At 46.6% G+C, this 18,780-nt stretch overlaps 1 protein-coding gene across 1 annotated transcript; it reads left to right on the top strand.

The window, feature by feature from the left end:
* The first annotated feature begins 13,440 nt into the window (after positions 1-13,440).
* On the top strand, positions 13,441-14,503 carry LOC127302669 (calmodulin-like protein 5). The gene has a single exon (XM_051333209.2). The coding sequence runs from the start codon at positions 13,653-13,655 to the stop codon at positions 14,211-14,213; it is 561 nt and encodes a 186-aa protein (XP_051189169.1). The 5' UTR covers positions 13,441-13,652; the 3' UTR covers positions 14,214-14,503.
* Positions 14,504-18,780: the final 4,277 nt, after the last annotated feature.

The raw sequence follows: 18,780 nt of genomic DNA, 5'->3' as shown, positions 1-18,780 counted from the left end.
GTTTTAAAGGCGGCAGGGGATGGAAAGAAAAAATAAACCAAAAATCTGTTGGTAAAAAATACAAGAAAAGAAACATTTTCGTTTTGAGAGGATGACATGCGGGACCCATGAGGCAGCAGCATCCTCAACGTTTATTGTTCATAGAGGTTGACATGTGGGACCCGTGAGCCAGCAGCGCCTGATGACCCACAAGTATAGGGGGTGTATCGTAGTATCTTCGATAAGTAAGAATGTCGATCCCAACGAGGAGCAGAAGGTGTTGACAAGCAGTTTCGATGAAGGATTCGCTGTAAATGCTCACAGACAAGTATTCAGGGGGTTTTGATGTAACAGTTGAATAAAGTACGAGTAAGTAAAGTGCGAGAGTAACAATTGCAGCGAGTGTCCCAATCCTTTTTAGCACAAAGGACAAGCCGGTTTGTTTACTTATAATGACCAAACGTTCTCGAGGACACACGGGATTTTAGTCTAGTGCTTTCGCTACATACGGCTAAATAATCTTCATTGTTTTGATAAGTGTTGTGTGGGTGAACCTATGCTAATGTACCGCCCTTCCTAGGACTAATACATACTTGTGATTATACCCCTTGCAAGCATCCGCAACTACAAGAAAGTAATTAAGAATAAATCTAACCACAGCCTTAAACTCTGAGATCCTGCTATCCCTCCTGCATCGATATACCAACGGGGGTTTAGGTTTCTGTCACTCCGGCAACCCCGCAATTGGCAAACGAGCACAAGATGCATTCCCCTAGGCCCATAAAGGTGAAGTGTCATGTAGTCGACGTTCACATGACACCACTAGAAGAATAACACCACAACTTAAATATCATAACATTGAATATTACTCAACCATAGTTCACTACTAACATTTAGACTTCACCCATGTCCTCAAGAACTAAACGAACTACTCACGAGACATCATATGGAACATGATCAGAGGTGATATGATGATGAATAACAATCTGAACATAAACCTTGGTTCAATGGTTTCACTCAATAGCATCAATAACAAGTAGAAATCAATACCGGGAGAGTTTCCCCTATCAAACAATCAAGATCAAACCTAAATTGCTACGGCGGTGACGATGTCCAGCGGTAGAGACGGCGGTGATGATGGTGGAGATGATGATGATGGTGATGGCGATGATGTCTAGCTCGATGACGGTGACGATGGCGTCGATTTCCCCCTCCCGGAGGGAATTTCCCCGGCGGATCTCAGCTCGCCGGAGAGTTCTTTTCTCTCTGGTGTTCTCCGCCCCGCAGAGGCGGCTGTAACTCTTTGTGAGGTACCCTCTGTGGCTTAGGTCTTCGGGACGAAGGATTTCGCGAAGAAAAGGAGGCGAAAAGGGCTGTGGGGCCCCCTCTCCACCAGGTGGCGCGGCCAGGCCATGGGCCGCGCCGCCCTATGGTCTGGGCCCACCTTGGGTCCAGCTGGCTCCCCCTTCTGGCTTCCTTCGTCATCTGGAAAAATAGGATTTTTGGTATAATTTCCTTCCACAGTTGATCTTCCGAAATATTGCGTTCTGACGGTGCTTTTTCCAGCAGAATCCTGGCTCCGGTGCTCGATCCTCCAATAATGATGAAACATGCAAAATAGATGAAATAACATAAGTATTGTGTCCAAACATGAAATATATCAATGAATAACAGCAAATTATGATACAAAATAGTGATGCAAATTGGACGTATCAACTCCCCCCAAGCTTAGACTTCGCTTGTCCCCAAGCGAAACTGAACTCGATAAAACAGGACCACATGTTTATGGAGTGAAGAGTCGATAAATAAAATACGGACAAGAAGCATCATATTCATTCACACAAGACATTCTAGTAAACAACTTCCTCATATAACTCAACTTGAAACAAGTACAAAGTAATCACAAATAAAGGTGCATAAGAAATCATAGTTGGTGATGGCAAACTTCGTTCTTGGTCAGAGAACAATTAACAGGTTATATTTATCTATTGAGCAGTGCTCTCATGTTAAAGTTTATAAGGCACAACTTGCATACTCAATCATAATAGTCTCCTCATAATCATTGATAACTTCCAAAGCTATATTCATTCAGATAAAACTTGTACTAAACAAGGAAGAATAAAAGACATGATGAAGCAAATCACAATATAATGGTTTGATCACAACTACTCAAATGCTTGCTTGAGATGGAGGGAAATAGGTTTACTGACTCAACATAAAGTAGAAGACAGGCCCTTCGCAGAGGGAAGCAGGGATTAAATCATGTGCTAGAGCTTTTTCAGTTTTGAAATCATATAGAGATAATAAAAGTAACATTTTGAGAGGTGTTTGTTGTTGTCAACGACTGGTAGCGGGTACTCTAACCCCCTTGCCAGACAAACCTTCAAAGAGCGGCTCCCATTTTATTTTTATTTTGTGTGGCACTCCTTCCAACCTTTCTTTCACAAACCATGGCTAACCGAATCCTCGGGTGCCTGCCAACAATCTCATACCATGAAGGAGTGCCTTTTTATTTTAGTTTTATTATGATGACACTCCCCCCAACCTTTGCTTACACAAGCCATGGCTAACCGAATCCTTCGGGTGCCGTCCATCAATCACATACCATGGAGGAGTGTCTATTTAGTTTAATTAATTTGGGACTGGGAATCCCATTGCCAGCTCTTTTTGCAAAATTATTGGATAAGCGGATGAAGCCACTAGTCCATTGGTGAAAGTTGCCCAACAAGATTGAAAGATAAAACACCACATACTTCCTCATGAGCTATAAAACATTGACACAAATAAGAGATAGTATATTTTGAATTGTTTAAAGGTAGCACATGAAGTATTTACTTGGAATGGCAGGAAATACCATGTAGTAGGTAGATATGGTGGACACAAATGGCATAGGTTTGGGTTAAGGTTTGGATGCACGAGAAGTATTCCCTCTCAGTACAGGTCTTTGGCTAGCAAGGTTAATTAGCAAGCATAAGAGTCGAAGGAAACAAACAAATATACATGCGATAGAAACAATCATGCATCTTCCTTGTAAGCACAAACAGTTTTAACTTCAGAAGAATAAGCTATGAGCTAACATGAAAGAATGACAATGAAACAACTACATGTATTTCTCTTTTCTACTTAAACCTCAAAGTGTTGTTGCTATTGACCAATGCTAAGTTTGCCAAAACCAAATAGATTTATTCAATGCTCCCAAAGTGATACCAATACTAACAACAAGGTAAATCATATAATAGAGATTGCAAACTAAAATAAGATGTGCAATATGTAAATGATAAGACTTCTCATTAATATTCCATAACGATAACTCACACCAAGGGATACATAGATAACTAACTAAAGGAGAGATACTTCCAAACTGCAACCCATCTTATATGATAACTTCCCTACTCATGATATGACACTACTTGACAGTAAAAAGTAAAAGGTAGTGATGATGTGATACCGCGGCACTCCCCCAAGCTTGGAACAAACCAAGGGGATGCCAATACCGATGATGAATTACTCCTTCGGCGATGGTGGTGATGAACTCCCGTCATCAAACTTCCAAGGAAGAGGCTCTCCATCAAGAAACGACATCTTGGTCTCGGGGATCCTGAAACTAGCAGCACGGCTTATGTATTTAAACCTGTTTTCATACTCACAGTTCTGATTCTGAACGTCATAGAGTTGTGCTTGGAGCTTGTTGGTGGTGTCATGAAGCGAGAGGATGTCGCCCCAAAGCTTTGTAGTTTCCTTCTCATGTTCAACAATGAGTTCAGAAACAATCTTGTGGAAGATATCCACCTCACGCTCAGCCATCTTCTTGTATTTAAAGACCTCTTGTTCTAGCTTCTCCATCCCGTCTTCCAGGCTTCCTTCTCCTTTAGGTCCCTGGACATCCTTGATCTGCAGTTCTCCCTCAACGAGCAGCAACTCCTTGGGGTGCATCCTCAGCTCCTCCATGTACAAGTTGCCAACATCCTTGCAGGAGCTGTCCTTCGGAGTTTCCGACGAAGACATGATGGCTCTAGATCCGAAGCAAATCCTGGCAGAAACAGCTCGAAACAAAACACGTCGAGAAAACGATATACGGACCTCCAGGGGTCCGGGGGATTATATAGCAAAAATTTTCACGACAAAAGGAAAGTACCAGATCGAACCAGAGTCGGAAAGGGGCGACGAGGCGGCCAGCTCATAGGGCGGCGCGGGCCCAGGCTAGGCCGCGCCGGCCTATGGTGGCACGCCCTCGTGCGTCTTTTCCACTCCGTTTCGATCTCGTAATTTTCCATATTTTCCAAAAACAGCGAAAATATTGTTCGGAAAGTAAATTGCGAACTTTTCATTACCAGTACTGTTACCTATTCAAAATCGAGTTCTGGCGGACTGTCAATTTGTCCTTTGATGAAAGCCTCCGGTGTTTCCACTCGAATAATATCAACATCAACATTATAAGAATCACCTGAGATATAATGCTTGAGTCTTTGTCCATTTACCACTTGCGTAGCATTGCCTTGGAGAGAGCTAATTTTGATTGCTCCTGAACGATACACCTCCTCGACAACATATGGTCCTTCCCATTTCGAGAGTAATTTCCCTGCAAAGAATCTTCTGAAGAGGGAAAAGGTCCCATGAAGTCAAATCCCCAACAATCAAACGGTTCAATAACAAGAGTATAATTCATAGGCATTTCATTGCGTCTGGAGATATTACCAACCCTTTGGCATTCATCACAAGATAAAATAAACTTCCTTGCATCTTTGAAGAGAGTTGGCCAATAAAAACCTGATTGTAGAACCTTTTGCGCGGTTCTTTCTCCGGCGTGATGTCCTCCATAAGCACTACCATGACATTTACTCAATATCTCTTGTTGTTCATACTCGGGAACACATCTTCGCATAATACCATCCACTCCTTCTTTATATAAGTGTGGGTCATCCCAAAAATAATGCCTCAAGTCATAAAAGAATTTCCTCCTTTGCTGAGCTGAAAAGGTTGGAAGCAAATACTTGGAAACAATAAAGTTAGCATAATCAGCATACCAAGGACTGTCTCGCGAACTTACCTTTATTGCAGCCAATTGTTCATTCGGAAAACTATCATTAACGGGAACAGGATCATAAGCAATATTTTCCAATCTAGACAAATTATCAGCAACAGGATTATCAGCACCTTTCCTATCTACAATATGTAAATCAAATTCTTGCAACAGAAGTACCCATCTAATAAGCCTTGGCTTAGCATCTTTCTTTTGCATAAGGTATCTGATTGCAGCATGATCAGTATGAATAGTAACTTTTGAATCAACAATATAAGATCTAAACTTATCACAAGCAAAGACTACAGCTAACAATTCCTTTTCAGTAGTAGCATAATTTCTTTGAGCAGCATCAAGAGTTTTACTAGCATAATGAATAACATTCAATTTTTTGTTTACTCGCTGTCCAAGAACAGCGCCTACAGCAAAATCACTAGCATCACACATAATTTCAAATGGTAAGTTCCAATCAGGAGGTTCAACTATAGGAGCAGTTGTTAACGCTTTCTTTAGAGTTTCAAAAGCTTCCTTACAATCATCATCAAAAATAAAAGGTACATCTTTTTGAAGAAGATTAGTAAGAGGCTTTGAAATCTTGGAGAAATCTTTAATAAACCTCCTATAAAACCCAGCATGACCAAGAACACTACGAATACCTTTAACATCCCTAGGATAGGGCATCTTCTCAATTGCTTCAACTTTAGCTCTATCAACTTCAATACCTCTCTCGGAAATTTTATGTCCCAATACAATTCCTTCATTAACCATAAAGTGGCATTTCTCCCAATTAAGAACAAGGTTAGTTTCTTCACATCTCTGCAAAACTTTATCGAGGTTTCGCAAGCAATTATCAAAAGAATTCCCATAGACAGAAAAATCATCCATGAATACCTCTACAATACTCTCGCAAAAACCATGAAAAATAGCAGACATGCATCTTTGAAAAGTAGCAGGAGCATTACATAAACCAAAAGGCATACGTCTATAAGCATAAGTTGATTGCACATAGAGGATGACATGCGGGTCCCATTTAGCAGCAGCGGTATCACCGTTTGAGAGGCGGCAGGGGATCGAAAGAAAAAGGCAAGTGACCAAATTTGAGGTGCAAAAAAAAACTCCAAGAAAAGAAAGTTGATTGCTCATAGAGGATGACATGCGGGTCCCAATTAGCAGCAGCGGTGTCAACGTTTCCAAGGCGGCAAGGGATCAAAAGAAAAAGGAAGTAGCCAGAAATCAGGGGGTCAAAAAAATCCAAGAATAGAAAGAATTTTGGTTCATAGAGGATGACATGCGGGACCCATGATCCTGCATCGTAAACGGCTCGATCGGAGAGCGTTGAACGAGATGGCGCGATCGAGAAAAAAAACAATGCCAGAGAGGCTGCCATCTGGGCCTTACATCCCTCGGCGGTGCGGATTTGCGTTGACTCGGCCGGCGAACCCGAGAATTCGAGATGCACCACGTCCCGGGCCACCATACGCAACGTTTTGGCCGGTTTCGTCGGGCTAGGTGGCCTCAAAAAAGGGAAAAAAACGTTTTGACATGCACAACGGACAGACCCAAAATCGTCGGCCATGGTACACCAGCAACCACGGCGCGACTTCAACTTCGTCGGCCATGGCAAATTTTCTTGTAGTGCATGCCTCCATTAAATCTGGGACAGTGACAGAAAGTTCTAAGGTTGTGGATGTGCTGTTGCCACTAGGGATAAAACATCAATGCTTTGTCTAAGGATATTTGTGTTGATTATATTACGCACCATACTTAATGCAATTGTCTGTTGTTTGCAACTTAATACTGGAAGGGGTGAGGATGCTAACCCGAAGGTGGACTTTTTAGGCATAGATGCATGCTGGATAGCGGTCTATGTACTTTGTCGTAATGCCCGATTGAATCTCACTCTACTCATCATGATATGTATGTGCATTGTTATGCCCTCTTTATTTGTCAATTGCCCAACTGTAATTTGTTCACCCAACATGCTATTTCTTATTGGAGAGACACCACTAGTGAACTGTGGACCCCGGTCCATTCTTTTACATCGAAATACAATCTACTGCAAACATTGTTCTTTACTGTTCTTCGCATACAAACATCATTTTCCACACCATACATTTAATCATTTGTTTACAGCAAGCCGGTGAGATTGACAACCTCACTGTTAAGTTGGGGCAAAGTATTTGGATTGTGTTGTGCAGGTTCCACGTTGGCGCCGGAATCCCTGGTGTTGCGCCGCACTACACTCCGTTACCAACAACCTTCACGTGCTCCTTGACTCCTACTGGTTCGATAATCTTGGTTTCTTCCTGAGGGAAAACTTGCTGATGTACGCATCACACCTTCCTCTTGGGGTTCCCAACGGGCGTGTGCTTTACGCGTCAACAACATCATGTATCTCCACACTCCTATACCCCATGCTCTAAAAATTCAAATAATAGAAAATTCAGTATTACTTACATGTGAAGAATACAAAAATAACTAAGAGCTAGGACATCATGTTATATACCCCATGCAAGCTCCTCATACTTGTGTAATTATTTGTCGTATATCAGTTTCGGGGGGGGGGGGGGGGGGGTGATGAACTTAACCACCTATGTCCGAAAATCAGTGCTTCAACATCTTCGGGGAAAATGAGCTCCTTTGTGGATTGATTACTCTACCACTAGTGGTAAACAAAACTATTGAAACCGGAACAACTAAAACATTCTTTGGAACCTTGGATAAAGTTAGATATTTGTTCCTTTGCCGTATCCACCAATTTAGAATATTGAATACATATGTATCCTTCTCACACAACTCTAACAAAAATCTAGACAACTCAGTATTTGCTACCTTACTTTCTATTACTTGCGAATGTTCTTTGAAATTGGACGCCCACAACCTTCTAGGATCTTCACCATACTCTTCAAGATCACTAAAGGTGGTGCGTGGGGAGGCTCACGAATACTTGCAGCTGAGTCCGCTTAGCATACCACTCAAATAGCCTAGTCAACCCATCTTCACCCTTTTTTGTAAATTTTTTTGCCTTCTTCTTATCATAAACATTGGAAAAGCAGAAGCCCAAATATTTAACTTTGTACCAAGGATCAAGAACAACAATAATAAATAGCATCGGGTTTAACCATCATGTTTTCTGCCATTGCTCCTAGGCCAACTTGTTCCTTTACACGATTTTGCAAGGCTATCTATCGTATCAACAAGAAATCATGAAAAAAGGTACTTGATGTGACATATAGTTGTCCAGGAGAATCTTACGGTCACATTGTGGAAAAACTTGAAGACCTGAAATAAGAGCATCTTCAGTCGCGTCCCCCAAAGCGTCCCCCAAATCGCACCGGATTGAGCGTTTGGGGGACGTGTTTTGTTCGTGCCGCGTTTGGGGGACGTCGCTCCCCAGCCGCGTCCCCCAAACGGCGCCCCCAAACATTAAAAATACTTTTTTTTTGGCTTTTTGAACACACAATCATTTATCAAATATAACATAGGAATAAATATGTTTGCGGAGATAGTTTTCAAATTAAAATACAACAAACAATAAAACAACTAAACAAATATAATAAATAGGGCTAGATCAAGGTGCCGCGGCATTTCCTTTGATCCTACACAAATGCTCAACGAGATCAGTTTGAAGTTGATCATGAACATTGCTGTCACGGATCTCTGCGTGCATGGTCAGGAAATCAGCAAAATCCGCAGGCAACTCATGATCAACCTCCGCAAGTGGGCCCTGACACTCATAGGGACCAACATGTGTCCTGGCATGATTCTTGCGGTCATCCTCGATGATCATGTTGTGCATGATCACACAAGCCTGCATCACCTCCCACATTTATTCGTGAGACGATCTTAGAGCAGGATACCGGACAATGGCAAATTGTGCTTGAAGCACACCAAATGCCCGCTTGACATCCTTCCTGCAAGCCTCCTGTCGCGTAGCAAAGTGAGAATTCTTCAGACCTGATGGATTCGAGATTGTTTTGACAAAAGTGACCCATTTTAGATATATACCATCGGCTAGATAATAGCCTTTGGTATATTGGTGGCCATTGATCTCATAGTTGCATGGTGGAGCATGCCCTTCCACTAGTCTGCTGAACACCGGAGACTGCTGCAACACATTGATGTCATTGTGTGATCCTGCCATGCCAAAGAAAGAATGCCAAATCCAGAGGTCATAATCTGCCACAGCTTCAAACACCACACTACAATATCCATGACGTCCTTTGTATATACCTTGCCAAGCAAACGGGCAGTTCTTCCATGCCCAGTGCATGCAATCGATGCTTCCAATCATTCCTGGAAATCCTCTGGCAGCATTTTGTGCCATGATCCTTTCAGTTTCTTCCTCAGTTGGCCCTCTCAAGTAGTATTTGCCAAACTTTCCTACCACAGCTCGGCAAAATTGTACGTGCACTCAATGGCAGTAGAATCACTCATGCGAAGGTAGTCATCCTGTGTATCGGCAGGTGCTCCATATGCAAGCATCCTCATGGCGGCGGTGCACTTCTAAATCGACGAGAACCCGACAACACCTACAGCCTCGAGCTTGAGCTTGAAGTAGGGGTCGAACTCTCGAATGCCGTGGAGGATATTCATGAACATACCCTTGCTCATCCTGTACTGGCGCCGAAAATTGTCGGCATGTGTTGCATTATCGGCGAATTAGTCGTTGTGCAGCATGGCATGCCCCTCCATCCTCTGCCGGGGCTTGGACTTCTTTCTCCCCGGCCTTGATCCTCCGCGGCACGGCCTCTTCCTCTTCTCCGCCTCGGTGTCAACCATGTCCTGGAGGGACGCGATGATCATCAACTGCTCCCGGAGGTCGTCGTCGAAGGCTTGCTCGTCCTCACTACGGCAAAACAGGGCTTTGCCGTGCAGCCTAAACGCACGGCAAAGGGGCAAATCGGCTCGGCAAAGCCTTTGCCGTGCGGCCGTGCACGGCAAAGATTGCTCGGCAACGACCCGCCCGGCAAAGCCGTCTTTGCCGTGCGTCGCGCGAAAATCGCACGGCAAAGGCTTTGCCGAGCGACGCAGCGTTGCCGTGCGCTGTGACCTCTTTGCCGTGCGATTTCCTTTGCCGTATGCTGTGCCTCTTTGCCGTGCGGCAGTCTTTGCCGTGCGCTTCTACTCCAACCCGCACGGCAAAGAGATTTAGCAAAATAAAAAAAAAGACGCCCCACTGCCACGCCAGGTCGCCGCGCGCCCGCCCATGCCCGCTGGCCGCCGCATGCTTGCCCACGCCCGCTCGCCGCATCAACACTCGAGGATGGCCGAGACAGGGAGGAGGCGGCGACGCTCGAGGATGGCCGCCACGTAGCTCCGGCGTCGCCGTCCTCAGCTCCTGCACCATCTCTGGGAGGAGTCGGGGATGAGAAGCTCCTGCACCATCTCTAGGAGGCGCCGACGCAGGCCGGGGACGGGCGCCGCCGCAGGCCGGGGACGAGCGCCGCCGCAGGCCGGGGAACCGGGGATGGCGCCGCCGCAGGCCGGGACGAGCGCCGCCGCAGGCCGGGACGAGCGCCGCCGCAGGCCGGGGACGGGCGCCGCCGCGTGCTGTGTGGCCATGGCGCTGCGCTCGGAGCCTCCCGCGACCCGCGTGCTGTGGAGTCTGGAGCCTCCAGCGTGCTCTCGATTCTGGACTGGAGTCTCCAGCGTGCACATATAAAAGAGTTTGGTGTGGGTGGTGGGGCCAACGTGAGACGTGAGGTAGGCCACGTCACCTATCCGTGTGTTTACGGCTGTTCAGCTATACGATCGTTCTTTGCCGTGCGCGAAATTGTAGCTTTGCCGTGTTAGCTTCTTTGCCATGCGCCGTTAGTTATTTTGCCGTGCAATGGTTCTTTGCCGTGCGCCGTTAGTCGTTTTGCCGTGCAATGGTTCTTTGCCGTGCGTCGTTAGTCGTTTTGCCATGCAATAGTTTTTTGCCGTGCGCCCTCTCTGCTGATACACGGCAAAGAAATCTTTGCCGTGCAGAGCCGCACGGCAAAGGCGAGATGCACGGCAACGCCCTTTTTTCCCGTAGTGCCTCCAGCAGCAGGAAAACCATCTCATCGTCGCTATCCATGTATAAAGCAAAATCAATGGTTAAAATTGCGCCAAGACAGACGATGCAACGAACAGCGGCCAATCGCGGCTACCTGGCAAGTCGTCGAGCACCTTGTGTGCGTGGAGGTGGGGCGGATTTGACGCCGCGTTCTGGGACGCGATGGCGAAGCGGCGGCGGCGGAACGACCGGCGGGAGCGCCAGCCGCGGCGACAGTCCCGACTCTCAGAAGAGATCGGACGCCGAAACGGCCGGCAAATCCAGCGGCGGCGGAGGGGTGGGAGGCGCGGGAAGGAAGGAGCGACGAGAAAAAAAAAGGCGCGAATGAACGGTTTATGCAAATACTCGCCGACATGTGGGAGTCTGCCTCGCTTTTCGTTGTGTCCGGCGTGCCCGGTGCGTCCCCTGTGGGACGGGACGGGCTCGGGGCGCCGGACACCGTATCGGGGCGCGCCGGATAAAAAACGGGTTTGGGGGACGCGGCTAGAACCAATTTTTTGTCCGACGCGCCCCAAATAGCTTTGAGGAACGCGACTGGAGATGCTCTAAGCTTCTTTGCTTCTAACCAGTTTTTGGCAGTGGGAGGACCACCAACTTTAGAGAAGTATGATGCATAGTACTTAGATTTCTCACATATTCTTTTGAAACCTTTTTCGAAGGCGATTGTATCAAACATAAGTTAAGTAAAATTTCATCTTGTATCCAGGTCTAGGGTGAAGAGACCCTTCTCTGCTACCTTCTCCTTATGTATTCATTTCCTAAATGGCTCTAACCTTTTAGGAGATGATTTAGAAAATAGCACGACAACCCCGATTCGTGCAACTAAGTTGACAATGTGTGCACAGTGCACAACACGTGCAAGAATTCATTGTTGGATAATGTTGTTTTTCAATCTTTGATACTCCCTCCGATTCATATTACTTGATGCTAATATAGATATACTAGACACATTTTAGTTGTAGATGCATATATTTTAGCATCAAATAATATGGATCGGGGGAAATAACATTTTTCAAATACTGCACAACACCATTATTGGAGGTTGCATTACGTCGTCACCTCCGTGCATATTGGCTTAAAAAAAATGGTTTGCTGAGTGCACCAATGCATAGGTCGGTGCCACGCGGCTCCCTGACGCGGAATCGGGATAGTGATCGCTTACCTTTAGCCGTCGGCTATCATAACGAACACCTGCGACGATTTAAAAGTTCGAACTATGGGGCGCGCGCACGTACGTAAATCACCCTCTAAAGCTGACGCAACTCGGCTCGCGGAACAGACAAACGGATAAGCTTTGCTTTTGCTGTTTTCGAGGAACAGCTAGCTGACTCGATCGAGCGCACAGCCGAAATTCCTGCCCAGTTTCCCGACGGACGAGCTCGGTCGGATACCCATTCTTTCAAGGTCGACGCTGCCTGCCAATCGAGGAAGCTTCTCCGACGCCTTCCGCGCCCACATTACGCGTCCGTTGCGACGTAGACTATTCGAGCCTAATCAGATGCTGTATACTATGCCAACTTGTACGGTACGAAGACGTCCGTACGACCATACGGTGTAATTTGAGATGATTAGAAAACTTACAAGTTGCGTGTTGTTCCTAGCTATTGACCTGGTGAAAAGAGAAATACAATTCTGATGTAGAATTTGTATTCCCTTTTGGTATGTAATAATATCCAGTCGCTTTCGATGCAGAGCGCATTAGCCCCAACTTTTGCCATGTTAAGCCACATGCCCCAATAAATTGACAAGAAGATCCACTTGGGACGGAAACTAACAAAATTACCCTGGCGACACATCAGCCATATGATAGGTAGGGCACGTCCTGCCGCCACCTACCTAGGCGGCTTGTTAGCTGGAACAACCGTTCGTTAGCTAGCTCTTGATGGTCTATTCAATGTACCACTTTGGCGCCAAAATCTGCATCGAGCAACGAAACATATGGAATTAGTGCTTCTACAAAGCACAAGAACGTCAACATGCCGCCTTGACGCATGGCGGCATGTGCCACGATAGCCTGCCATCCGGGATGGTGGTGGCATGACCCACAGTAAATGTTAACGCCGAACGGCCATCCGTGCTGTTAGGGTGCCACGTGGGTAGGTGGCGGCAGGGTGTGCCACCCTGGCCGGTCTCATGTACCATGCGTCACCTGGCCGATGTGCCGCCACAGCATTTTTGGTAAATTCGCTCACGGATGATCTTTCTTGTCAATTCGTTAAAGCAGGTGGTCTTATTTGGCAAAAATTCCATTATGCCCTTACTTAAGACCCTCATGATTTGACCACCGCTAGCTCAGCCCTCACCAGGTCACCATCGTGTCATTGTTAAAAGTACGTACAAGTGCTACATGTTACATGCAAACGACCGTGGAGGAGAAGCCTTCAAAGCGGAGGAGGCGAATCAATCGGAGGAAAGGTAGGTCCGCGCGAGCCGGGTTTTCCCGCGCGAAGCTTCGTCGAAGCTTCACTTCCTTCCTTAATTCTCTCCTGCCGTCCACCATGACTCCTATAATTCTCTCCGGCCTGCCGTCTAGTTCCCTTCCACCTCCATCCCCGCGCGCCTTCCTTTCTCCCAACGCGCGCGCTCCCGGTCCGTTCTTTGCCGGAGACCATGAAACTCACCAGTTTCTTCGGTGCCTCCCCTTCTTCCAAGAAGGGCAAGAAGACGGGGAAGAGCGCCAAGAGCTGCTCCTTCGGCTCCACCGCGTCGTCGTTGTCCACGTCCGATGAGTCCGTCGCCACGCCCAGGACCGTCCTGCCTCCCTCGTCGTCGCCGTCCGGATCGGGCTCCGGTTCCGGCACGACGAAGAAACCGGCGGTGACGCTCGCCGTGACGCGGCAGGAGCTGGAGGTAGCTCTCCGGAGCGTCGTGTCCACGGAGGAGGAGCTGGCCGCGATGCTCGCCGACGCGGAGACGACCGCCCTCGCGCTGGAGGGGATCGCGGCGGCCGAGGCCGCGGACGAGGGCGAGCTGAGGGACATCTTCGCGGTGTTCGACGCCGACGGGGACGGAAGGATCTCCGCCGAGGAGCTCCGCGCCGTGCTCGCCTCGCTCGGCGACGACCGGTGCTCCGTCGAGGACTGTCGCCGCATGATCGGCGGCGTCGACACCGACGGCGATGGCTTCGTCTGCTTCGGCGAGTTCACGCGCATGATGATGCATCTGCCGTGAATCGATGGTGCTACGTGTGCCGATTTATGCAATACTACCATCAACGTATCGCTGCTCGTTTTCTGTTTATTACTAGAATTTAGGAGTGATTCAGGTTTTGTTCTTGATTTGTCATGTGAGTGTACGGATGGTGATGAACTCGTGATCCGTCTATTGATCGACAAGGCCAATCGAGCGCGTGAAAGCCTACTCATTGGGAAAACAAAATCTCTGTTGTACCGAAAAATTCTGAAAATGTCAGCATATTGTGGTTCCCCGTCTATTAATAGATGTCGGAAGATTCGTCTAAATTCGGATATATATATCTATTACTAAAAAGTGTCTAGATACATTTGAATTTAGACAAACTTTTGATATCAAAAGATGGACATATGTAGTAGTATATATGGTTGTGTTGATCTGTAGATTTTCACCATGATATATATGTTTTGCCGTTTGGGACAATTAGGCGATTTACAACATTTTCGGAGGCGTCAGCATACCGAAAACGTACAGTAAAATTATCTTAGCAATGTCACTTAAGATAACTCACTAATATTGGTTAAACCACTTGGAAAAAGATGGCTACGGCAATGTTAAAATTTTGGTTGGGAAGTGAAGGAGACAAGGAAAAAAATGCATTGGAGAAAATGGGATGATATAGGGCAACCAAAAAAGAGCAGGAGGTATAGGGTTTAGAGATCTTCATCTATTCAAGTTAGCTATGTTGATGTTGGGAAAGCGGGGTTGGAGATTAATGACGAAAGCAGACACTCTTTGTGCACGTATTCTATCTAGTAAATATTATCATAATACATACTTCATGAATGCACCGAAAAAAAGAAATAGCTCACAGGTGTGACAGGCAAATTTTTTCCGAAAATGGGAACTTTATTACTTGCGCAATAGACTCGGCCTCTGCATAACTAAGATGCACACAGCCGCACACAAATTCGTTACAAAACCAGAAAGGCGGCAGGCAATTTTAAAAGGAAGAACAATAGTAAAGCTTAGCCTAATCAGAAGAATAGGTGATGGACGATCAACCAATATCTGGCAGGACCACTGGATCCCTAGGCATTCCTAAATGCAAACCAATTAGCAAGAAAAGAGGTGCAACAACAAGAAATGTTTCAGAACTCCTTAATTCAGAGGGAAGTGCATGGGGCATTCATAAGTTAAATAACAATGTGAATCCCCTAGAAGCAAACAAAATAATGAAGATTTCCATTAGAAAGCTTCAGGAAGATTTCTGAGCATGGAATGGGGAAAAGTATGGACTTAATACAGTCAATCGGCATACAAATTGATAGCATCTTGTGCAAGATATGAGGAGCACTATCGAAAAGGCATTGCAGGTAATTCTAAAACTGAAGGAAACAAAATCTAGATTAAACTTTGGAGACTTGCAGTTTCTCCTAAAACTAGGACCTTCTGGTGGCGAGTCATTCATCACTGGTGGAAAAAGGGCCTTTGGTCGCGGTTCGCAACCGCCATTAGTCGCGGTTGCGCAACCGCGACCAATTAAGCGCGACTAAAGGCCCCCCCTTTAGTCGCGGTTGCTTACGAACCGCGACTAAAGGCCCGTCCACGTGGGCGCCAGGCGACCGTCGGGGCGGAGGACCTTTAGTCGCGGTTCTTCTGGCCAACCGCGACTAAAGGCCGCCGCAGGTTTAGGGTTTTAGGCCCCCCCCCCCCTAAACCTGCCCCCCCCCTAAACCTGTTTTCTGTTTAATTTGTATTGTTTTATTTCTTTTGTGCTTTATTGTAATTTTGAAGGAGTTTCACATATTCTACGGTACTACATATATACATGCATATGAATGTACAATTTCAAACAAATTTGAAATTAGAACCAAAAAGAATTCAAGAGGAATATACAATATATATTCAATATCATCGGATGACCATATACAAGTTTGAACAAGTTTCCATACATAATTTAATGCATGTATAGTTCTACGTCCTCGCAATGGTGTTCTCCTTTAGGATCGAGGACTTCCCTCCTGAACCATCCAGCGAGTTCCTCTTGAAGTGGTCGGAAGCGAGCTTCTGGACTAAGCATCATCCGGAGGTTATTCCTCTGAGCATTGAGATCACTCGGAACGCGCTCAGAGGTGTATCTCCGGATCATCTCACAGACATAGTATCCACACAGATTGGTTCCCGGTGGCTGAATATCGCCACCATTCTTAGCCTTTGACCGCATGAAATGTAGCTCTTTTTTGAATTCACCGACCTTTGTATCTGAGAACCGTCTCCAAACCCTACGAGGCAAAGAAAATTAAATGAACAAGAGAGTTATTAGTTAATTACTTGAAGCTTAATTAGGAAATGAACGAAATAGGCCGATCGATATAGAGCGCAAATGAATGAAAACAATTACTTTTGAATCATTTGTCTCATGTCGGCCCAAAGCGCCTTATCCATATTCAGAGAGTCGTGGACGAGACATTCTGATTTGTCAACTTTAATTACTAGCAGAATCCAGTGGAACCTGCGGACACGATACATGCACAGTACGTCATGCATAACTCATCGATTAGCCGGCCACATACCATGCATGGAGTAAACAAAAGAGAATGTGCTCAAGACATAAACACTCACCCAAAATGGTAAGGAAATAGAATATCACTTTTGAGTTCCTGCTTATCAAGAAACCGCCACAGGTCTTCCTCCACGTCGGCGGGGTGATGCTGTAACGTATATCCATTAACGATGTGTGGGTCAATGAACCCAACATCATGGATGTTCCTTACTCTGCATTCCTTAATCTTCAATCTGCATGTATAATAGCGGACACAACAATATAGTTAGGACATATATATATATAGTGCAGGCAATATGAACGAGATGGGGTAGAAATAAATCACTTACAGAACGTAGCAACTGATGATAGATTTGTCGAGCTCGCGCAGATTGAAAAGCTGGAACAATTCACTCAGATGAATTTGTACAGAGTAATGTTTAAAGTGATGCTCATATCCAACTTAAGCATAAATATAATCTTTGGCGTTTTTATTTTCTATGTAACCCTTGTACCATTTCAGCAGACCTTTCATTTGTGGAGGTAGATCCTCTTCCTGCGCAGGCTCGACGAGAGGCCCATTCTTCACATATGTAAGTACTACCTCCTTCACTGGCGCCTCATCAAGGCCTAACAGTTCACGAAGAGTAATACCTAAGTTGGCCGCTTGTTCTCTGGCACTCGTTACAGTCAATCCCTGTGCTGCCGCAGCTTCTATGATATCGGGGGCATCCGGACCGGCGGCTGTCACTATAAGCGGGGCAATCGATTGTTTACTTTGTTCCCCGAGCTGGGCAACTCGTTTCCCGCTTTGTGCACTTTGTAATTCCGCTTTCTCGGCCTCCTCTTTCTTCTCCTTGAACATGCGTGCCTGATTACGAAGTTCACGTGCATAGTCGTCAGGCAGATTCTTCGCGGCTTGGGACGGTGTGTTCAAAAATGACTTAGCCCACTTCTTTTGCTCATCAGAAAATACTGGCTTGGGCTCGGGCTCTCTTTTCTTCTTGCAGTCCACCTTCCATTTCTCATATTCAGCAGTCGCGGCCGCCTCGACTTCCTCGGCACTACGTTCCCAAGGCCTCGTGGGGAGAGGCTTCAGTGATGGCTCCGGTACCTTTGTTATCTTAGGTACATAAGGGTCCGGGTTAATAATCCAGGACTGCTGCTTCTGCTTCTTCGCCGGAGGTGGATTGGGGGGCGGCGTCTGCTTACCCGCCCGGGGCGGACTAGGGGGCGGCGGCTGCTTACCCGCCGGAGGTGAATTGGGGGGCGGCGTCGGCTGACGTGAAGGAGGTGTAGGTGAAGCACCACCACCACCACCGCCACCGCCGCCACCACCACCACCGTAGGGGGGTGGACTTGTTGGCGCCTCGCCTGGAAACTTGATAAACTTCTTTTGCCATAGAATGAACTGGCGCTTGACATCTCCAAGTCTTCTCGCCCCTTCAGGTGTAGCAATGTCAATGTCCAGGTCCTCAAACCCTTGGACTATGTCCTCCACCGTGACACGAGCATAGCCATCTTGAATGGGGTTGTTGTGGTGGAGTGCTCCAGGTGGTAAAGCACTGCCGATGGCTACCTTCATGGACATGTTCCCGATAGGATAATACAGATGACATTCTTTCATCTCCTTTATATCGTCCACGGGGTAGCGAGGAGGCTCCGGTGCAGTAATTTCGACCACCAGAGGCTCCGGTGCAGTAATTTCGATTGTCGGTGCACCAGCCGGTGGGGCCTCCGTGGAAGCCACGCCGCTTCTCCGCTGCTGGCTTCCGAGATCCAATGGATGATCTTCATGCTGCGCCCGAGCTGCATCTCTTTCGGCTACTAGTACACTCACGGTTTTCTTCATCACATCTATTTCCGATGCCAACCGCGCCACAACATCTGCTTCCCGATCCATCTTTCTCTTACGGCTTCTGTAACCGTACGGGTCATCGTTCTGGGGGAACCCTACTTTCCACGGAATGTGCCCCATGCCTCGTACACGTCCTCCGTGTTCAGGATTCCCGAGGGCTTTTGTCAGGGCGTCGTTCTCTCTGTTGAACTTGATCCTCCCCT

The sequence above is a fragment of the Lolium perenne genome, chromosome 5, assembly GCF_019359855.2.
Source record: "Lolium perenne isolate Kyuss_39 chromosome 5, Kyuss_2.0, whole genome shotgun sequence".
Lineage (NCBI taxonomy): Eukaryota > Viridiplantae > Streptophyta > Magnoliopsida > Poales > Poaceae > Lolium > Lolium perenne.
The sequence above is the reverse complement of the archived record's forward strand: the minus strand, read 5'-3'. Positions and strand labels throughout refer to the sequence as shown.

Excerpts from the sequence above, each read along its gene's own strand:
- LOC127302669 (XM_051333209.2), top strand. The coding sequence starts at position 13,653 with ATGAAACTCACCAGTTTCTTCGGTGCCTCCCCTTCTTCCAAGAAGGGC.